Below are 24,206 nucleotides of genomic sequence, written 5' to 3'. Positions count from 1 at the left end.
CTAGTGTTTACAGATAAATATTTTCAGCCGGGCACAGTGGCTCACGCCTGTAATCCCAGCACTTTGGGAGGCTGAGGCAGGCAGATGACTTGTGAGGATTTTGAAACCAGCCTGGACAATATAGCAAAACCCGTCTCTACTAAAACTACAAAAATTAGTCAAGCATGGTGGCACACACCTGTAATTCCAGCTGCTTGGGAGGCTGAGACAGAAGAATCGCTCAAGCCAGGGAGGCAGAGGCTGCAGTGAGCTGAGATCGCACCACTGCACTGCAGCCTGGGTGAGGAAGTGAGACTCTGTCTCAAAAATAAATAAATGAAAAATAAGAAAAAAAATGAAAGAAAATCAGCAATCTAGTAACTGTTAACGCTGTGTATATTGAGAGCTGGGGCTTGATAGTCTCCAATACAACAGATACAGCCACATGATACTGTCTTTTGAGAAGTAATTTACAGAATTTTAGGATGATTTTTTATAACATATAGTTTTCACTCTAGGTTCTAAATTGAGAATCTAACTCCAGGAGTATGATGAGATTCCACTGTTGGGTGGCATTAAGCAAGCCATTTCAAATCTTATTTTTACCTGTGGCTACAGTTCTTGGTCCTTACTGCCTCTTAAGCTAATCCAGTCTATTTCTCTTGAACACACTTCCCTTCTACCCTCCATCATTATATTATATTTTATTTTTTGAGACAGGGCCTCACTCTATTACCCAGTCTGGAGTGCAGTGGCACGCTGATGGCTCACTGCAGGCTCGACCTCCCAGGCTCGTGCAATCTCCCACCTCAGCCTCTGAGTACCTGGGACTACAGGCACACACCACCATGCCTGGCTAATTTTTGGTTTTTTGTTTGTTTGTTTTGTAGAGGTGGGGTTTTGCCATGTTGCTGAGGTTAGTCTCAAATTCCTAAGCTCAAGTGAGATAACTGCCTCGGCCTCCCAAAGTACTGGGATTACAGGCGTGAGCCATCACACTCGGGACCCATACCTCCCTCTCTAAAGAACCTGCTAAAGACAAGTTCTGCTAAGTATTTGTGAGGATGATCTTCCTCATCTCCAGCTGTAAAACACCTCTCACGGAATGTTTTTCTGTTCTTTCATTCTTGTTGTATCAGTTAGTGCCATTTTTCCAAAGACATACCACCATCCATGACATCTTGTATCAATTATGAGTAAGTGCACTCTTCTTGAGAAAATTTAGAATTCAAAAACTACTTCTTTTGTTTGGCATCAGAGGTTGCTGTACAAAAAAAAGAAAAAATACTAAAAATGAAAACCAAAAAGCAAAAAAAGTAATTTTCACTTTTTATTTTTTTAAAAAAAGGAAAAACAAAAAATACTTCTTTTGGTTTCAGGAAAATAGAACCACATAGGATGAAATCTCCCCGGCTTACACAGAACTCTTTCCAAAACATAAAAGAGCACTCTCCCAGGAACAGAGGCTAAAAGGCATCCAAGAAGAAAACAATGAAGAGGAAATCTTGGAAGTGAGCCAAGGCTATCTCCATCAGCCACTCCCAAGGGTGCTAGCCAGAAAGCTACCCCAGCAAACTACCTATTCAGATAATTTGCAACTGGGACATAAGGAAGAGAATATGGTTGCATGATATAAGCACACAACCTTTAAACAAATGAGGGAAGAACAACCCTTACAACCAAAAAGAACAGAGTTAAAAGGCCAAACAAGGAAAAAAAAAACCTTTAAATAAAAATACTTCAGAGCCTCAGAAAAATAAAAGCAGGATTTAGATCCAAAAATTAAGAATAAGGAGTTATAAAAAAGAACAGAAGGTCATGATAAATAAGCAGTGAAACAAAGTAGATGTATGAATCAGTAAAATGTAAGACAGAACTGAGGCATTTTCCTAAAGCACATCACATAAAAATTACAAAAATTTAAAACACGGAGGAAAGTTAGAAGACTAAAAAACAGATCTAGAAATTTTAATATGTATAAGAAACCAGGTAGAGGAGAAGCAGTATCTAAAGAAATAATGACCAAGAAATGTTCTAGAGTTTGCGACAAGAGTCCTCAGACTAAAAGTGCTAACTGAGTACTTTTTTTTTTTTTTTTGAGACAGAGTCTCGCTCGGTCGCCCAGGCTGGAGTGCAGTGGCTCCATCTCCGCTCACTGCAAGCTCCGCTTCCTGGGTTCATGCCATTCTCTTGCCTCAGCCTCCCAAGTAGCTGGGACTACAGGCACCTGCCACCATGCCCAGCTAATTTTATTTTGTATCTTTTTAGTAGAGACGTGGTTTCACCGTGTTAGCCAGGATGGTCGTGTTAGCCAGGATGGTCGCGATCTCCTGACCTCGTGATCTGCCCACCTCGGCCTCCCAAAGTGCTGGGATTACAGGCGTGAGCCACCGCGCCCGGCCTCTCACTGAGTACTTTTATAAGATAAATAAAACCCACAGTCTCACATTCTTGGAAAACTGGAGGAAAGAAAATAAAAAAGAGAAAATCCTAAAAGCTACTAACAGAAAAGAATAAAAATCAAAACTGATATCAGACCTCTCATCAGTAAGCATGGACACACAAAAATAGTGGAGAAGTAACTACCAATCACTGAGGAAAAATGGCTTTGACCTAGACTCTTGCTCCAAGCAATATTATCATCCAAGGATAAGAGGAAAGGGTAAAATAGATGGCCGAATAGGAACAGCTCCGGTCTCCAGCTCCCAGCCCCAACGACACAGAAGACGGGTGATTTCTGCATTTCTGCTTGAGGTACCGGTTTCATCTCACTAGGGAGTGCCTAACAGTGGGTGCAGGACAGTCGGTGAAGCGCACTGTGCGCGAGCCGAAGCAGGGCGAGGCATTGCCTCACTCGGGAAGCGAAAGAGGTCAGGGAGTTCCCTTTCCTAGTCAAAGAAAGGGGAAACAGACGGCACCTGGAATATCGGGTCAGTCCCATCCTAATACTGCGCTTTTCCAACGGGCCTGGAAAACGGCACACTAGGAGATTGTGTCCTGCACCTGGCTCGGAGGGTCCTATGCCCACGGAGTCTCACTGATTGCTAGCACAGCAGTCTGAGATCAAGCTGCAAGGCGGCAGCGAGGCTGGGGGAGGGGCGCCCGCCATTGCCCAGGCTTGCTTAGGTAAACAAAGCAGCCAGGAAGCTCCAACTGGGTGGAGCCCACCACAGCTCAAGGAGGCCTGCCTGCCTCTGTAGGCTCCACCTCTGGGGGCAGGGCACAGACAAACAAAAACTCAGCAAGAACCTCCCCAGACTTAAATGTCCCTGTCTGACTGACAGCTTTGAAGAGAGTAGTGGTTCTCCCAGCACACAGCTGGAGATCTGAGAACGGACAGACTGCCTCCTAAAGTGGGTCCCTCACCCCTGAGCAGCCTAACTGGGAGGCACCCCCCGAGTAGGGACAGACTGACACCTCATTCAACTGGGTACTCCTCTGAGACAAAACTTTCAGAGGAACTATCAGACAGCTGAATTTGTGGTCTCACGAAAATCCGCTGTTCTGCAGCCACCGCTGCTGACACCCAGCCAAACAGGGTCTGGAGTGGACCTCTAGTAAACTCCAACAGACCTGCAGCTGAGGGGCCTGTCTGGTAGAAGGAAAACTAACAAACAGAAAGGACATCCACACCAAAAACCCATCTGTACATCACCATCATCGAAAACAAAAAGTAGATAAAACCACAAAGATGGGGAAAAAACAGAGCAGAAAAACTGGAAACTCTAAAAAACAGAGCACCTCTCCTCCTCCAAAGGAACGCAGTTTCTCACCAGCAACGGAACAAAGCTGGATGGAGGACGACTTTGATGAGTTGAGAGAAGAAGGCTTCAGACGATCAAACTACTCTGAGCTACGAGAGGAAATTCAAAACAATAGCAAAGAAGTTAAAAACTTTGAAAAAAAATTAGAAGAATGGATAACTAGAATAACCAATGGAGAGAAGGGCTTAAAGGAGCTGATGGAGCTGAAAGCCAAGTTTCGAGAACTACGCGAAGATTGCAGAAGCCTCAGTAGCAGATGCGATCAACTGGAAGAAAGGGTATCGCTGATGGAAGATGAAATGAATGAAATGAAGAGAGAAGGGAAGTTTAGAGAAAAAAGAATAAAAAGAAATGAATAAAGCCTCCAAGAAATTTGGGACTATGTGAAAAGACCAAACCTACGTCTGACTGGTGTACCTGAAAATGATGGGGAGAATGGAACCAAGTTGGAAAACACTCTGCAAGATATTATCCAGGAGAACTTCCCCAATCTAGCAAGGCAGGCCAGCATTCAGATTCAGGAAATACAGAGAACGCCACAAAGATACTCCTCGAGAAGGGCAACTCCAAGACACATAATTGTCAGATTCACCAAAGTTGAAATGAAGGAAAAAATGTTAAGGGCAGCCAGAGAGAAAGGTCGGGTTACCCAGAAAGGGAAGCCCATCAGACTAACAGCTGATCTCTCAGCAGAAACTCTACAAGCCAGAAGAGAGTGGGGGCCGATATTCACCATTCTTAAAGAAAAGAATTTTCAACCTAGAATTTCCTATCCCGCCAAACTAAGCTTCATAAGTGAAGGAGAAATAAAATACTTTACAGATAAGCAAACGCTGAGTGATTTTGTCACCACCAGGCCTGCCCTAAAAGAGCTCCTGAAGGAAGCACTAAACATGGAAAGGAACGACCGGCACCAGCCACTGCAAAAACATGCCAAACTGTAAAGACCATCGAGGCTAGGAAGAAACTATAGCAACTAACGAGCAAAATAACCAACTAACATCATAATGACAGGATCAGATTCACACATAACAATATTAACGTTAAATGTAAATGGGCTAAATGCTCCAACCAAAAGACACAGACTGGCAAACTGGATAAGGAGTCAGGACCCATCAGTGTGCTGCATTCAGGAAACCCATCTCACGTGCAGAGACACACATAGACTCAAAATAAAGGGATGGAGGAAGATCTATCAAGCAACTGGAAATCAAAAAAAGGCAGGGGTTGCAATCCTAGTCTCTGATAAAACAGACTTTAAACCAACAAAGATCAAAAGAGACAAAGAAGGCCATTACATAATGGTAAAGGGATCAATTCAACAAGAAGAGCTAACTATCCTAAATATATATGCACCCAACACAGGAGCACCCAGATTCATAAAGCAAGTCCTGAGTGACCTACAAAGGGACTTAAACTCCCACACAATAATAATGGGAGATTTTAACACCCCACTGTCAGCATTAGACAGATCAACGAGACAGAAAGTTAACAAGGATATTCAGGAATTGAACTCAGCTCTGCATAAAGTGGACCTAATAGACATCTACAGAACTCTTCACCCCAAGTCAACAGAATATACATTTTTTTCAGCACCACACCACACCTATTCCAAAATTGACCACATAGTTGGAAGTAAAGCTCTCCTCAGCAAATGTAAAAGAACAGAAATTATAACAAACTGTCTCTCAGACCACAGTGCAATCAAACTAGAACTCAGGATTAAGAAACTCACTCAAAACCGCTCAACTACATGGAAACTGAACAACCTGCTCCTGAATGACTATTGGGTACATAATGAAATGAAGGCAGAAATAAAGATGTTCTTTGAAACCAACGAGAACAAAGACACAACATACCAGAATCTCTGGGACACGTTCAAAGCAGTGTGTAGAGGGAAATTGATAGCACTAAATGCCCACAAGAGAAAGCAGGAAAGATCCAAAATTGACACCCTAACATCACAATTAAAAGAACTAGAAAAGCAAGAGCAAACACATTCAAAAGCTAGCAGAAGGCTAGAAATAACTAAAATCAGAGCAGAACTGAAGGAAATAGAGACACAAAAAACCCTTCAAAAAATTAATGAATCCAGGAGCTGGTTTTTTGAAAGGATCAACAAAATTGATGGACCGCTAGCAAGACTAATAAAGAAGAAAAGAGAGAAGAATCAAATAGATGCAATAAAAAACGAAAAAGAGGATATCACCACCGATCCCACAGAAATACAATCTACCATCAGAAATACTACAAACACCTCTATGCAAATAAACTAGAAAATCTAGAAGAAATGGATAAATTCCTCGACAAATACACCCTCCCAAGACTAAACCAGGAAGAAGTTGAATCTCTGAATAGACCAATAACAGGTTCTGAAATTGTGGCAATAATCAATAGCTTACCAACCAAAAAGAGTCCAGGACCTGATGGATTCACAGCTGAATTCTACCAGAGGTACAAGGAGGAACTGGTACCATTCCTTCTGAAACTATTCCAATCGATAGAAAAAAGGGAATCCTCCCTAACACATTTTACGAAGCCAGCATCGTCCTGATACCAAAACCTGGCAGAGACTTAACCAAAAAAGAGAATTTCAGACCAATATCCTTGATGAACATTGATGCAAAAATCCTCAATAAAATACTGGCAAACCGAATCCAGCAGCACATCAAAAAGCTTATCCACCATGATCAAGTGGGCTTCATCCCTGGGATGCAAGGCTGGTTCAACATACGCAAATCAATAAATGTAATCCAGCATATAAACAGAACCAAAGACAAAAACCACATGATTATCTCAATAGATGCAGAAAAGGCCTTTGACAAAATTCAACAACCCTTCATGCTAAAAACTCTCAATAAATTAGGTATTGATGGGACGTATCTCAAAATAATAAGAGCTATCTATGACAAACCCACAGCCAATATCATACTGAATGGGCAAAAACTGGAAGCATTCCCTCTGAAAACTGGCACAAGACAGGGATGCCCTCTCTCACCGCTCCTATTCAACATAGTGCTGGAAGTTCTGGCCAGAGCAATCAGGCAGGAGAAGGAAATAAAGGGTATTCAATTAGGAAAAGAGGAAGTCAAATTGTCCCTGTTTGCAGATGACATGATTGTATATCTAGAAAACCCCATTGTCTCAGCCCAAAATCTCCTTAAGCTGATTAGCAACTTCAGCAAAGTCTCAGGATACAAAATTAATGTACAAAAATCACAAGCATTCTTGTACACCAATCACAGACAAACAGAGAGCCAAATCATGAGTGAACTCCCATTCACAATTGCTTCAAAGAGAATAAAATACCTAGGAATCCAACTTACAAGGGATGTGAAGGACCTCTTCAAGGAGAACTACAAACCACTGCTCAATGAAATAAAAGAGGATACAAACAAATGGAAGAACATTCCATGCTCATGGGTTGGAAGAATCAATATCGTGAAAATGGCCATACTGCCCAAGGTAATTTATAGATTCAATGCCATCCCCATCAAGCTACCAATGACTTTCTTCACAGAATTGGAAAAAACTACTTTAAAGTTCATATGGAACCAAAAAAGAGCCCGCATCGCCAAGTCAATCCTAAGCCAAAAGAACAAAGCTGGAGGCATCATGCTACCTGACTTTAAACTATACTACAAGGCTACAGTAACCAAAACAGCATGGTACTGGTACCACAACAGAGACATATATCAATGGAACAGAACAGAGCCCTCAGAAATGATGCCGCATAGCTACAACTATCTGATCTTTGACAAACCTGACAAAAACAAGAAATGGGGAAAGGATTCCCTATTTAATAAATGGTGCTCGGAAAACTGGCTAGCCATATGTAGAAAGCTGAAACTGGATCCCTTCCTTACACCTTATACAAAAATTAATTCAAGATGGATTAAAGACTTATATGTTAGACCTAAAACCATTAAAATCCTACAAGAAAACCTCGGCAATACCATTCAGGACATAGGCGTGCGCAAGGACTTCATGTCTAAAACACCAAAAGCAATGGCAACAAAAGCCAAAATCGACAAATGGGATCTCATTAAACTAAAGAGCTTCTGCACAGCAAAAGAAACTATCATCAGAGTGAACAGGCAACCTACAGAATGGGAGAAAATTTTTGCAACCTACTCATCTGACAAAGGGCTAATATCCAGAATCTACAATGAACTCAAACAAATTTACAAGAAAAAAACAAACAACCCCATCAAAAAGTGGGCAAACGACATGAACAGACACTTCTCAAAAGAAGACATTTATGCAGCCAAAAAACACATGAAGAAATGCTCATCATCACTGGCCATCAGAGAAATGCAAATCAAAACCACAGTGAGATACCATCTCATACCAGTTAGAATGGCCATCATTAAAAAATCAGGAAACAACAGGTGCTGGAGAGGATGTGGAGAAATAGGAACACTTTTACACTGTTGGTGGGACTGTAAACTAGTTCAACCATTGTGGAAGTCAGTGTGGCGATTCCTCAGGGATCTTGAACTAGAAATACCATTTGACCCAGCCATCCCATTACTGGGTATATACCCAAAGGACTATAAATCATGCTGCTATAAAGACACATGCACACGTATGTTTATTGCGGCACTATTCACAATAGCAAAGAGTTGGAACCAACCCAAATGTCCAACAACGAGAGACTGGATTAAGAAAATGTGGCACATATACACCATGGAATACTATGCAGCCATAAAAAATGATGAGTTCGTGTCCTTTGTAGGGACATGGATGAAACTGGAAAACATCATTCTCAGTAAACTATCGCAAGGACAAAAAACCAAACACCGCATGTTCTCACTCATAGGTGGGAATTGAGCAATGAGAACTCATGGACACAGGAAGGGGATCATCACACTCCGGGGACTGTTGTGGGGTGGGGGGAGGGGGGAGGGACAGCATTAGGAGATACACCTAATGCTAAATGACGAGTTAATGGGTGCAGGAAATCAACATGGCACATGGATACATATGTAACAAACCTGCACATTGTGCACATGTACCCTAAAACCCTGAAGTATAATAAAAAAAAAAAAAAAAGAGATTACCAAGGGCTGGGGGGAGGAGGGAATGGGGAGTTATCATGTAATAGGTACAGAGTTTCTGTGTGGGATGATGAAAAAGTTCTGGAAATAATGGTGATGGTTTCACAACTTTGTGGCTTAATGCCACTGAATTGAATACTTTAAAGTGGTTAAAATGGTAAAATTTTTGTTATATATGTATTTTATCACAATAAAATGTATATTTACTAAAAAAAAAAAAAAAAAAGAGGAAAGGGTAAAATAAAGCAATATTTTGGGATATATATAAACGACACAGTAAGATTCACCAGCAATTTTTTAAGCAAAACTAAAATAAAAACTATTAAAGAATAAAATAATAATCTTGGCTACCTAGAATTCAGAGGATAATTTGAATGTCAGTACTCTGCTTAAAATCTTCCAATGGTTTCTCTTCGCCCACAACACAAAGTCCACACTTCTTAAAAATGACTTCAAGATTTCTGGCTGGCCCCTGCTAATCTCCCATCTATCACCGTTTCTACATCCATCCTTCTCCAGGCAGTTGCACTGAGTATGTTGCAGTCTCCTGCCTCCAGACTCTTGCTTAAAAACTTTTTCTTCCAGTCCACTCTCACACTTCCCTAACCTCTCATCCAGGCTGGGATAATACCTAACTGTTTAAATACCAGTTACTCTAAGAAGTCTTCCCAAACCATCCTCAGATACCCCTGATGAACTCCCTTGGATGTTCTCATAGCAGCCTACATTTCCCATCAAAGCAGTTCTGAAACAGTACCTGTTCACTTGATAGTCTTTCTCTATTAGACTGTAGGTGCCTTGAAAACAGATACTGTGTCTTGTTCACTGATAATACGTCAGATGCAATCTATGCAATTTCTCATAAATACCTGACAACTATTCACTTCAGAGAAATGTAGAAAACCTTTAAAGTCACTCTTTCAGATTTTTGCACAGTCCTTCTCTCCCTTCTCTTCTGCTCAGTTCTATCACAACACTTCACAATAGACTGAGGGGAAAAAACAAAAATCAATATTCATAAAGCTGTCTAGAAACCAAATTGTAGTTCAGAATTCTATCATAAAGAACTGACAATTTATGTATCAAGACAGTTGTATAAATTTAGTCAGAATTAAGTTACATATTTTTTAAGTTACATTTATACTCACTGGAAGAAAGGGCCCTTATTTGTAGACCATTTCACAGGTTCTCAAAACATTTGTAATTAATTCTTCACTCTTTTCCTTTCATACGATGGTATAAAAACAAAATGTTCTTTCTTTTTTGAAACCAGTACTGACTGACATAAGGATAGACATATATATAAATGGAAAAGAATCCAGGGTCCAGAAATGAACCTATACATTAAGGTCAACTGACTTTCAAAAAAGATGCTAAGACAATTTAGTGGGGAAACAATAGCCTTCAACAAATGATGCTGGAAGAACTGGATATACACATGCAAAATAATAGGCAAATACCTCCCTCCCTCCCACCATACATAAAAATTAACCACAGGCCTCAATAGAAGAACTAAAAGTATATTAACTCTTGAAAAACAACAATGAAGTAAGTCCTTGTAACCTAGAATTAGACAATGGCTTCTTACATAGGAAACCAAAAGCATATGTGACAAAAGAAAAAATTAAGATTAAACTACATCAAAATTAAAAAACATTTGCATTACAAACATACCATCAAGAAAAGTAAAAGGATACTGCATACAACAGACTTAGGAAAAAAATAAATTTTTAAAAAAGAAAGTAAAATGACAGCTTATAGTATAGAAGAAAAGATTTGCATATTATCCATTGGGTAAGGAACTTATATATACATAAAAACACAATTGAATTTTTAAAAAGACAAATAACCCAATTAAAACACAGGCAAAAGATTTAAATAGACATTTCTCCAAAGAAGATACACAAATGGCCAATAAGCACATGTAAAGATGCCCAACATCATTAGCCACTAAAAACAAGGTGCATGACAACCACAATGAGATACCACACTTCATACCGCTAGATGACTTAATCAAAGACAGACAATATTGGCAATTTTCTCACATTGCTGGTGAGAATGTAAAATGGTACCATCACTTTGGAAAATCATTGTGGCAGTTCCTCAAAACATTAAACATAGAGTTACTATATGAAAACGTTCATCTACACAAAAAAACATGAACGTTCACAGCAGCATTACTCATAACAGCCAAAAAGGATAAACAATTCAAATTTCCATCAACAAAATGAATGGATAAATAAAATGTGATATATCCATAAAATGAAATATTATTCAGCCATAAAATAGGAATGAGGTATTATATATGCTGTAACATGAATGAACCATGGAAACATGCTAAATGAAAGAAGTCAGTCACAAAAAGACCACATATTATATGATTAAATTTATATGAAATGCCCAGAATGAGCAAATCTATGACAGAAAGTAGATTAATAGTTGGCTAGGGCTAGAGGTGGGTGAAAGGGTTTAAGGAGTGACTGCCAGTGAGTATGACACTTCTTTTGGAGGGGGCAGAAAATGTCCTAAAATCGATTGTGGTGATGGTTGCACAAACTTGTAAATACTATAAAAATCAAACACTTTAAAATGGTGAATTGTATAATAAATTAATTATATCTCAAGATGCTAAAGAAAGCAAAACAAAACAGTACTACTCATCCAAATGTGAACATCCCTTACCCAAAAAAGACTGCAGTCTTACCTTTTAAGGGCATCTTTGAGTTCAGGCACAGAACGAATACACTGAACTGTGGCATTCATGTAACAAGTGTTACCAAGGTTTGTCAATCCACATGGTAACTCCATCTAGTTAAAAAAAAAAAAAAGGATTAAATCATTAAACCATTTTTACAAAATGACATGGCATATATAAATCACTAAAATTCTCATTTTGAATCAAGTACCATTTACTAGCTTCTACCAATTTATATTCTGCCTTCACTCTAAAGAAACAATTTCCCCCCAAAAAAATGTTGACTTGGATCATGCTGGCCATCATATTATGTTTTAGTTTCCTTCTTAAAAATAATAAGAGAATAATCACACTAGTCTTGCCTTTTTTGCAGGTTTATCAAGAGAAGAGAATAGGCAAAATATGCATAGAACACTTCAAAACAAAAAGCAAAATAACAGATTGGGCACAGTGGCTCACGCCTGTAATCCCAGCACTTTGAAAGGCTGAGGTAGAAGGATTGCTTGAGGTCAGAAGTTCAAGATCAGCCTAGGCAACACAGCAAGACCCCATCTCTACAAAAAAAAAAAAATTTTTTTTTTTTAATTTGCTGGGCATGATGGTGCACGCCTACAATTTTTGCTACTCAGGAGCCTGAGGTGGGAGGATCACTTGAACCCAGGAAGTTGAGGTTACAGTGAGCTATGATCATACCACTGCACTCCAGCCGGGGTGACAGAGCAAGACCCCATCTCAAGGAAAAAAAAAAAAAGCAAAAACAAAAAACAAAGAAAAACCCATGAAAATGAATGAATGCCACTAAATAAATGCTAGGTGTTAAAAAAAAAAATTGACATGTGTTGGCCAGTTTCTAAACTGATTTTGCATTTAAACTCAGGATAAAATGTATGTATTTTCCACATGAAGGATTTAAAAAATTTAAATATCCCAGCATTTAAACTACTCTTTGACCGTGTTTTCTCATAAAATAATAATAGTAAACACTTACATAGTACTATCTGCCAGAAACATATTTATTACAGATATTAGCTAAATATACATAAGTTAAGCCTAGGTAAATTCACTTGGAAGTCTGAAAACCAGTAGTAAGGTGTACAATACAAAAAAAAACCCTAGCTGTGCATTATTTAACTACAGAAGGACTCCCTTAAGCTAATCAAAAATAATAAAACTCTTATTTACTGCTAAAAATATCTATCTTGGTATTAATGATTAAGTTTTCAAGACATTTAGAGGCTACTTTCTGAAAGACACCTTAATAATGGTCCTTCAAAAAGTAGTGATCAAACATATAAAATCTGGTGTGTCTTACAGCAGATGCTAACTGTTCTTCTGTCATGTCTTCTACGAAGACAGTTTTGGCTGAGGGTTCTTCTGGAAGAGCATCTGCTGACCCCATCATTAGTAGAGTCATTCCCTGTTTTTAAAAAAAGTAATTTCATGAAAATCCTTAAAAGCTGGTAATGTTTATGTCAAACAAAAGACGCCAGGCACAAAAGAACACATATTATATAATTCTATTTGCCAAAAAAAGTAAATCTACAGAAAGTAGATTAGTTGCTGCCTAGGACTGGAGATGGGAAGAGGGAGAGACTTTAAATGGTACAAGATTCTTTCTGGGGTAATGGAAATGTTCCAAAATTAGATTGTGGTGAAGGCTGCAAAAATCTGTAAATACACTACTAAAAAATTACTGCATTGTTTAAAACAAGTAAAAAACACTGGGGTGGCTGTTTGAGGCCAAGGCAAAGGTGTACAAAGAAACTTTTTAGTGATGAAACTTCTAAATCATGATTGTGGTAGTGGTTACATGACAATATAGAATTGCCCAAAGTCATCAAACTGTACATCAAACAAAAGTGAATTTTACTCTATATAAACTGTACCCGAATAAAGCTGAAGGAAAAAATAAATGTTGCTATAAAAACACCTAATAGTGTTTACAATATTGAAGCAGAGGGAATTCCTCAAATGATCATTAACATTTAGTGGCATCATCTCTCTCCACAACAAACTAACAACTAATAAAATTCAGACCAGGCATGGTGGCTCATGCCTGTAATCTTAGCACTTTGGGAGGCCAAGGCTGGTGGATGGTTGGAGTCCAGTTCAAGACTAGCCTGGCCAACATGGTGAAATCCCATCTCTACAAAAAATACCAATATTAGTTGGGCATAGGGGTGCATGCCTGTAGTCCCAGCTACTTAGGGGCTAAAGTGGGAGGATCACTGGAGCCTAGGAGGTTGAGGCTGCGGTGAGTTGTGATCACACCCCTTGCATTCCAGCCTGGGCGACAGAGTGAGACCCTGTCTCAAAAAATAAAACAAACAAACAAACACTAATAAAATTCTTTCTGTGAATGTCTATTGTGTAACTGTAGTGGTTGTTTACATTTAAATACAAATATTTTTAGAGCATTAAATTCTCCATTACTAAAAAATATCAAACCAAATACAGAGTAAATTTGTTCAAAATATCCAATTATATAATTCTACACATTAATCTAAGTAAATAGTTTTATTTAATACATATGCAAACACTCTATACAGTCAACAGAAGGACAAGGAAGACACTGTCATTGTAAAGCTCATAATCTTAAAATATGAACAACATCTTACTCTCTTACTCAATATCTTAATTGGAAGGCATGAACACATGAGACAAAGAAAAAGGTAGGACCAGAAGTGGAGATTAAACAAAAAAAAAAAAAAAAAAAAAAAAAAAAGAACAAGGAAGGAAAAATGATAGCCAGAAGACTAAAAATATCCAGATGATGATTAAAATTAGGAAATTAGTAAGGCCAACAAATTCAGTTAAGAATACCTACAATTAAATTTAATGACCTTTATTCTATCACTTTTTATTTCTACATAGACATTTTATAAGATCATTGCAAAGCAGTAAAGCAGTACTAAGCCATCACTACCCAGGCAGGAGTGCAGTGGCACAATTATAGGTCACTGTAGCCTCAAACTTCTGGCCTCAAGTGATCCCCCCATCTCAGCCTCCCAAAGTGCTGGGACTGCAGGTATAAGCCACCCTACCAGGCCAAGAATCTTTTTCCAAAGACAACTGTCTCAAGAGCCAACTATTTAAAGAATATACTAGCAATAACCAGTTGGAAAACACAATAGAAGAAATGCCAACATATATCTAAGAATAAGCATAACAAGAAAAATGTAATACTTTAATAAGAGAATAAAGCTTTACTTAAGGATATTAAAAAAAAAGCACCTAAATAAACTGAAAGACATGACAAGTTCTGAACGTGAAAAATTACTATAAAGATGCAATTATAGTTATACAAATTTAATGAAATTCCTTTACAAAACCTTGCAAAATGATTCATTCATGCAGCAAATTTATACCCATGATAATAGCTAAGAAATTTCTGAAAAATAAAGAGACTAAAACAATGCCCTTAAAAATTATTAGGAAAAGGGATTATATAATGAAAAATATTGAGAAAAACTGTGTACGTTAGAAAAAAACATACTATCAGCTCTCTCTACTTCATACCATACCACAACCATAATGAATTAAAGGTAAAGATTTAAATGTAAAAAAATTAATATTCATAAAAGAAGGCAAGTGAATCAAAAAACTCATGCATTGTTGGAAGATTTTCTAAAATTGACAAATATTAAAAAGACTGATGTAACTAGCTACACAAATCTTAAAAATGTCTATAAAACATTTGAAAACAATAAACTAGGGGCAAAACTATACCATATATACTAAGCACTCAAAAAAGCAAATCTATAAGAAAAAGCAAATACATACTACAAAAATGAGCAAAAGAGATTTAAAAAAAAGGCTTAAAATTAATGAACTAGGTAAGCTTCTACCTTAAGCTAGAAAAAGAAAAAATTAAAACCAAGCCATGTGTGGTGGCGCACACCTGTAGTCTAAGGTAGTCGGAAGGCTAAGGTGGGAGTACTGCTTAAGCCTAGGAGCTCAAGGACAGCCTGAGCAACATAGCAAGTCCCCATCTCTAAAACAAACCAAAAAAGTCACCACCATTTGCCTGGGTTTCAGTACTTCATTCAACAAAATACGATTATATAAAAATTTTCAAAATTTTTAAAAAATTAAAACCAAAGTAGAAAGAAAGCAAAGAGAAAAAATTAACGAAGTAATAAATGAACAGGCCAAATGTTTTTTTTTTGGGGGGGGGAGACAATCAATGAAACTGATAAAACTCTGGCTTGATGATAAAGGAAACAGCCAAATCATAATTTGCCAATACTAGAGAGGAAAACGAAAAAATAGCACTACACATTCTAGAATTAAAGGATAATAACAGTAGAATATGACAATCAATTCAACAACTTAAATTAAATGAACCAATTCCTTAAGAAATACTGATTATCAAACTGATATGAAAGAAAACATACTATCTAAATAGTCCTACATTTATTAAAGACACTAAATTCTTAATTTAAAGTCTTCCTACAAAGAAAACTCCAAACCCAGATGAAGTCTAGTGAACTAGGCAACATTTAAAGAAAAAATATCCCAGTGGAGTGGGAGCAGAAATAAAAAAGAAAGAAAAGATATTAATACAAACTCAGAAAAGAGGGGATGCTTCCTAACTTACTGTATAAGACCAACATTACACTGATAGCAAAACCAGATAAAAAAAGGATACAAGAAAACTACAAACCATTATCTCTTATGAAAAGAGACACAAAAAACCTTAACAAAAGATAAGCAAATAGAATCTAGCAATATATAATGTCCAAGTGGGGTTTATCCCAACAATATAAGTTCTGTTCAATACTCAAAAGTCGGTGTAGTTTAATGGATAAAATGAGAGGAAGAAATGATATAGAAAAGGCATTTAACGAAATGACAAAATTCAACTTCCATTCATGACAAAACCTCTCAGCAAGCTAGAAACAGAGTTCCTGAACCTGATGATGAACATCTATAAACTACCTCCAGCCATGACTGGAGTCTTTTCCCCTAAGGTCAGGAAAAAAGGAATGATGTCCACTATCGACCACTTCTACTCAGCATTGTTTAAAGTCTTAAGCATTGCAATAAAGAAAAAAAGAGAAACAAAATGCGCAAAGATTAAAAACAAAGAAATAAAACTGTCCTTATTTGCAGATGACATGTATACCTACAATATCCTAATAATATATGAAATAAAGTCACAGGATACAAAGTCAATTATAAAAATTAACTTTATTTTTATATACTAGCAAGCAATTGGAAAATGACATTTCAAAAACACCACAGCTGGGTGCAATGGCTCACGCCTGTAATCCCAGCACTTTGAGAGGCCAAGGTAGGAGGATTGCTTGAGGCCAGTTTGAGAACAGCCTGGCCAACATGGCAAAACCCCATCTCTACTAAAAACACAAAAAATTAGTTCAGCGTGGTGGCACATTCCTGTAGACCTAGCTACTCGGGAGGCTGAGGCACGAGAACCGATTGAACCTGGGAGGCAGAGACTACAGTGAGCCATGATCACGTCACTGCACTCCAGCCTAGGCAACAGAGCAAGACTCTGTCTCAAAAACAAAAACAAAAAATTAGCCAAGCACAATGGCGCAAGCCTGTAGTCCCAACTACTCAGGAGGGTGAGGTGGGAGAACCCCTTGAGCCCAAGAATTCAAGGCTGCAGTGAGCTATGATTGTGCCACTGCACTCCAGCCGACAAAGCAAGACCTCGTCTTTAAAAAAAAAAAAAGAAAAGAAAAGTACCACTTACGATAACATTAAAAACCATGAAATAAGCCAGGTGCAGTGGCTTACGCCTATAATCCCAGCACTTGGGGAGGCCGAGGCGGGCGGATCACTTTAAGTTAGGAGTTTGAGACCAGCCTGGCCAACATGGTGACACCCTGTCTCTACTAAAAATACAAAAATCAGTCAGGCATGGTGGCAAGTGCCTATAATCCCAGTTACTCAGGAGGCTGAGGAAGGAGAATCACTTGAACCCAGGAGGTGGAGTCTGCAGTGAGCTGAGATCACGCCACTGCACTCCAGCCTGGGCATCAGAGCAAGACTGTCTCAAAAAAAAAAAAAAAAAAAGTGAAATACTTAACAATATGTGCAACAAAATATGTGTAAGTCCCAACACTGAACATTTAAATAAAGGAAAGATTTACCATGTTTGTGAATTAGAAGACTCAATATTGAGATGTCCCAGACTTACAGATTCAGTGCAATTCCAATCAAAATCCCAGTAGGCTCTTATGGAGAAAATGACAAGCAGAATCTAAAAATGTGCAATAGACGTACAAAGTTCCCAGAACAGCCAACACAACTTTAAAAAAGAAAAACAACTGGAAGGCTTAGACGACCTGATTTCAAGGCCTGAAGAATGAAAACAGCAGGGGATGGGTACTGGTAAAAAGGTACATATAAAAATCAATGGAAGAAAACAGAATCCAGAAATAAACCCATATGTTTATGGTCAACTGATTTTCAACAAAGGCACTGAGGAAAAAATGGAAAAGAATAGTCTTTTCAACAGATGTTGCTCACTACACTAAATATTCATGTGAAAAAAATAACCTCAACCATTGCTTAACAGCAAACACAAGAATTTACTCAAAACAGACAATAGACCAGGTGCAGTGGCTCACACCTGTAATCCCAGCACTTTGGGAGGCCGAGGCGGGCTGATCACGAGGTCAGGAGATCGAGACCATCCTGGCTAACATGGTGAAACCCCGTCTCTACTAAAAAAAATACAAAAAAATTAGCTGGGTGTGGTGGCGGGCACCTGCAGTCCCAGCTACTCGGGAGGCTGAGGCAGGAGAACGGCGTGAACCAGGAGCAGGAGGCGGAGCTTGCAGTGAGCCGAGATCGTCCCACTGCACTCCAGCCTGGGCAACAGAGTGAGACTCTGTCTCAAAAAAAAAAAAAAAAAAAAAAAAAAACCAGACAATATACCTAAATGTAACAGCTAAAACTTATCAAGCTTTACAAGAAAACAGAAAAATATATCTTATAAACTTGGCACAGGCGAAGATTTCTTACAACATAGTACAAATCACTAAAAAATGTGATAGACTGACTTAGATAAAATTAGCTTCTATCCAACAAAAGAGTATTACATAGATTAAAACACAGGGATACCTTAAAGATATTAGTTTGGGTTCCAGAGCATGAGAAAGCAAATATCACAATAAACCAAGTCACACAAAAATTTTTCCCCAGTGCATACAAACATCATGTTTATATCAGTCTGTGAAGTATGCAACAGCATTATGTCTAAAAAGGAATGCACATACCTTAATTTTAAAATAATTTATTGCTTACAAAAAAAAAAAAAGCTGACAATCATCTAAGCCTTCAGTTAATCATCTTCTTGCAGGGCGGGGGATCTTGTTTCCAAGTTGATGGCTACTGACTGATCACAGCACTGGTTCCTGAAGCCTGGGTAATTGCTTAAAATGAGACAACAATGAAACCTGCCACACTGACTGACTTCTTTTCATGAAAGAGTTCTCTGTAGCTTGCAGTGCTGTTTAACAGCATTCTATCCACAGTAGGACTTCTTTCAAAACTGGAGTCAAACCTCTCAAATCCTGCTGCTGCTTTATCAAGTAAGCCTATGTAATATTTTAAATCCTTTATTGTCATTTCAACAACATTCACAGCTTCTTCACTAGAAGTAGAGTCTATCTCAAGAAATTACTTTCTTTGCACATCTATAAGTTACCTCCTCACCTGTTCAAGTTGTATCATGAGATTGTGGCAATTCAGTCACAATTTCAAGCTCCATTTTTCTATTCTTTTTCGTTTTTTAGATACATGGTCTCGCTCTGTCACTCAGATTGGAGTGTAGTGGCACAATCATGGCTCACTGTAACCTCAAACTCCTAGGCTTAAGCGATCCTACTGCCTCAGTCTCCAGAGTAGCTAGGACTACAGGTATACACCATCATGCCCAACTAATTTTATTTTTTGTAGAGACAGGGTCTCACTGTGTTGCCCAGGCTGGTCTCAAACTCCCAGCCTGAAGCTCTCCTCCTGTCTCAGACTCCCAAAGTGCTGGGATTATAGGAGTAAGCCACCGTGCCTGGCCACTTCTAATTCTAGTTTTCTTCCTGTTTCTACCACATGTGCAGCTGTATCCTCAACTCAAGTTTTGAACTCCTCAAAGTCATCCATGAGGGTTAGAATCAACTTCTTTCAAACTCCTGGTAATACTGATTTTATTTTAACTTCCTCCCATGAATGTTCCTAATGGTATCAAGAATGGTGAATCCTTTCCAGAAGGTTAATTGATTTTGCCCAGATTCATGGAGAAATAACTTTATAGGGAAACTTCAGCCTTACAAAATATAGCTCTTAAATAATAAGATTTGAAAGTAGAAATTACTCCCTGATCCATGGGCTGCAGAATAGTTGTTGTAGCAGACACGAAAACAACATTCATCTCGTTTATCTCTCTCAAAACTCGAGTGACTAGATGCATTGTCAATGAGCAGTAATATTTTGGAAGGAATCTTTCTGAGCAGTAGGTCTCAATGGTGGCCTTAAAACATTCAGTACTCCATACTGTAAACAGATGTACTGGCATCTGGGCTTTGTTGTTCCATATATAGAGCACAGGCAGAGTAGATTTAGCATCATTCTTAAGAGATCCATGGTTTTGGGAATGGTAAATGAGCACTGGTTTCAACTTAAAGTCATTAGCCGAGTCTGGCCTTTGAACCCAGGCACTAACTTCTCCTCTCTAGCTATGAAAGGTTTAGACAGCATCTTTTTCCAATATCAGGCTGCTTCATCCACATTGAAAATCTGTTGTATAGTGTAGCTACCTTCATCAACAATCTTAGCTAGATCTTCTGGATAACTTACTGCAGCTTCTCCATCAGCACTTACTGTTTCACCTTGCACTTTTATGTTACAGAGATTGCTTCTTTCTTTAAACCTCGTGAACCAACTTCTGCTAGCTTCAATTTATATATATATATTTTATATATATATATATTTTTTTTTAAGTTCCAGGGTACATGTCCAGGATGTGCAGGTTTGTTACACAGGTAAACATTGTGTCATGGTGGTTTGCTGCACCTATAGACCCATCACCTAGGTATTAAGCCCAGCATGGATTAGCTATTTATCCTGATGCTCTCCCCACATCCCATTGCCTGACAGGCCCCCGCATGTGCTGTTCTCCTCCCTGGGTCCATGTATTCTCATTGTTCAGCTCCCACTTACAAGTGACAACATGCGGTGTTCAGTTTTCCGTTCCTGTGTTAGTCTGATGAGGATAATGTAGCTTCCTCACCTCTCTCAGCCTTCACAGAATTAAAGAGAATTAGGGTCTTGCTCTGGTTAGGCTTTGACTTAGGGAAATGTTGTGGCTAGTTTGATCTTCTATCCACACCACTTAAACTTTCTCCATATCAGCAATAAGGCTGCTTTGCTTTATCACTCGTGTGTTCATTGCAGTAACACTTCAAGAACTTATCTTTTAAATTATAAATTTCCTTTGAAAACTGGACCTTTGTATTCACAACTTGGTTAACTGCTGCAAAATGCCTAGCTTTTGGCCTTTCTTGGCTTTACACAGGCCTTCTTCACTAGGCTTAATCATTTCTAGCTTTCTGTTGGAAGTAAAAGACATGAAATTCTTCCTTTCTCTTGAACGCTTAGAGGCCATTGTAGGGTTATTTATTTATTTATTTATTTTTGAGACAGAGTCTCGCTCTGTCGGCCAAGCTGGAGTGCAGTGGCATGATCTCAGCTCACTGCAACCTCCATCTCCCGGGCTCAAGCAATTCTCCTGCCTCAGCCTCCTGAATAGCTGGGATTACAGGCATGTGCCATCACGCCCGGCTATTTTTCTATCTTTAGTGGAGACGGGGTTTCACCATGTTGGCCAGGCTGATCTTGAACTCCTGAACTCAGGAATCCACCCACCTCGGCCTCCCAAAGTGCTAGGATTACAGGTGTGAGCCACCGTGCTCAGCCTGTAGGGTTATTAATTGGCCTAATTTCAATACTGTCTTGTCTCAGGGAATAGGGAGGCCCGAGAAGAGGGAGGAGGGAACTGTGGGTTGGTGAGGCTGTCAGAACACACATTTGCCGATCAAGTTTGCCGTCTTACAGGTGTGATTCATGACACCCCAAAACAATTACAAAAGTAACATCAAAGATCAACATACTTGACATGAGAGTAATGAAAATGTTTCAAATATTGCAAGAATCACCAAAATGTGACAAAGAGACATGAAGTGAACATAGGCTGCTGGAAAAATGGTGCCTATAAACTTGCTCGATGCAAGGTGGCCACAAACCTTCAACTTATAAAAATCACAATTATCTGTGAAGCACAATAAAATGAGGTGTGCCTTTATATGAAACTCTGGGGTCAATCATAATATTTAAGAGGGCAAAAGGGTCACAAAACCAAGAAATTTGAGAACTGCGCATCCCAGAAATGCAAGGTTTAAGTTAAAAATCAATGAGAATAACCACACTACCAACAGAAAAAAGAAAAAAAATCATACCATCATTTTAACAAACAGAAAAAACACTTAACAAAATTTAACGGTCTTTCATAATTTTAAGTTGTAGTGAACTAGAATAAGACAAGATGTCCACTCTTTTTTTTTTTTGAGGTGGAGTCTTGCTCTGTTGCCCAGGTTGCAGTGCAGTGGTGTGATCTCAGCTCATTGCAACCTCCGCTTCCCAAGGTCAAGCAATTCTCTTGGCGCGCACCATGACACTCGGCTAATTTTTGTATTTTTAATAGAGACGGGGTTTCACCATGTTGGCCAGGCTGGTGTCGAACTCCTGACCTTAAGTGATCCACCCTCCTTGGCCTCCCAAAGTGCTGGGATTACAGGTGTGAGCCACCACACCCGGCCAAGATGTCCACTCATCACTTTTTTTTTTTTTTGAGATGGAGTCTTGCTCTGTTGCCCAGGCTGGAGTACAGTGGCACAATCTCGGCTCACTGCAACCTCTGCCTCCTAGGCTCACGCCATTCTCCTGCCTCAGCCTCCTGAGTAGCTGGGACTACAGGAGCCTGCCACCACGCACAGCTAATTGTTTTGTATTTTTTTTTAGTAGAGACAGAGTTTCACCATGTTAGCCAGGATGGCCTCGATCTCCTAACCTCGTGATCCACCTGCCTCGGCCTCCCAAAGTGCTGGGATTACAGGCGTTAGCCACCGTGCCCAGCCACTCTTATCACTTTCTATTAACACTGTATTAGAAGTCCTATTAAAAAGTAGGACAAGGCCTGGCACAGTGGCTCACGCCTGTAATCCCAGCACTTTGGGAGATCAAGGCAGGCAGATCACTTGAGGTCAGGAGTTCGAGACCAGCCTGGCCAACGTGGCAAAACCCCATCTCTACCAAAAATACAAAAATTAGCCAGGCGTGGTGGTAGGCGTCTGTAATCCCAGCTACTCGGGAGGTTGCGGCAGGAGAATCACATGAACCCAGGAGGCAGATAATGCAGTGAGCCAAGATCACACCACCACACTCCAGCCTGGGCGACAAAGCAAGACTCTGTCTCTCAAAAAAAAAAAAAAAAAAAAAAAAAAAGAAGTGATTGGCTTATCAATTATACATCAATAAAGTTTAAGAAATCTGAAAGTCATGAATATTGAAAAGGGAGAAGTAAAATTGTCATTATTTGCAGATAACACGTTTATGTACACAGAAAACCCAATGGAATCTGCCCAAAACACAACTGGAATTAGTAAGTGAATTGCTTACAGGAACAAAGAATGAAAATAAACTTAGAAAAATCAATTGTATTTCGGCCGGGTGCAGTGGCTCACGCCTGTAATCCTAGCACTTTGGGCGGCCAAGGTGGGCGGATCACCTGAGGTCAGGAGTTCGAAACCAGCCTGACCAACATGGAGAAACCCCATCTCTACTAAAAATACAAAAATTAGCCAGGCGTGGTGGTGGGCTCCTGTAATCCCAGCTCAGGTAGGAGAATTGCTTTAACCCGGGAGGCGGAGGTTGCAGCGAGCCGAGATCGCGCCATTGCACTCCAGCCTGGGCAGTTAAGAGTGAGACTCAGTCTCAAAAAAAAAAAAAAAAAAAAAAAAAAGAGAAAAATCAACTGTATTTTTACATTCTAGCCATGAACACTGGAAATAATTTTTTAATATTATTTTAAGCAGTGAACAAATGTTAAGTTTCAATAATTTAAGAGAAGTCATGCAAGGGCTGAGCACAGTGACTCACACCTGTTAATCCCAGCACTTTGGGAGGCCAAGGCAGGAGGATCGCTTGAGCCCTGGAGTTCAAGACCAGCCTGGGCAACATAGTGACACCCCCATCTCTACAAAAAATAATTGAAATTAATTAACTAACTGGGCATGGTAACACACGCCTGTGGTCCCAGCTACTCGGAAGGCTGAGATGGAAGGACTGCCTGAGCCTGGGAGTTTGAAGCCACAGTGAGCCGTGATCATGCCACTGTGCTCCAGCATACGTGAGAGTGAGACCCTGTCTCAAAAAAAAAAAAAACCATTCATGCAAAACCTCTATGTTTAAAAACTACAACTCTGCTAAGAGAAAAACAGAGACCTACTAAGGAAGTACATCATATTCAAGGATTTTAATACTCAATATTGTTAAGATGTTTATTCTCCCCAAATTGAGCTACAGATTCAATGTAATCTCAAACAAAATCTCAAAGAGGAGAAAGTTGGAGAGCATAAGAACATATACTATCTTACTTCAAGACTCTTTTTTGGAGACGGA

General features: G+C 39.1%; 1 protein-coding gene across 1 annotated transcript in view; it reads right to left on the bottom strand.

Annotated features, from left to right (window-relative positions):
- Positions 1 to 24,206, bottom strand: part of USP14 (ubiquitin specific peptidase 14) — a 60,642-nt gene that overhangs the window by 27,567 nt on the left and 8,869 nt on the right. Inside the window, exons 4-5 of the mRNA XM_030810669.1 lie at positions 12,811 to 12,915; positions 11,508 to 11,611 (exon numbers count right to left, since the gene is read on the bottom strand). Coding sequence (XP_030666529.1) covers positions 11,508 to 11,611; positions 12,811 to 12,915 — 209 coding nt within the window. The remainder of the gene's footprint in view (positions 1 to 11,507; positions 11,612 to 12,810; positions 12,916 to 24,206) is intronic.

This window comes from Nomascus leucogenys, chromosome 4 (genome assembly GCF_006542625.1).
Source record: "Nomascus leucogenys isolate Asia chromosome 4, Asia_NLE_v1, whole genome shotgun sequence".
Taxonomy (NCBI): domain Eukaryota; kingdom Metazoa; phylum Chordata; class Mammalia; order Primates; family Hylobatidae; genus Nomascus; species Nomascus leucogenys.
This window is presented reverse-complemented; position numbering and strand designations above follow the sequence as displayed.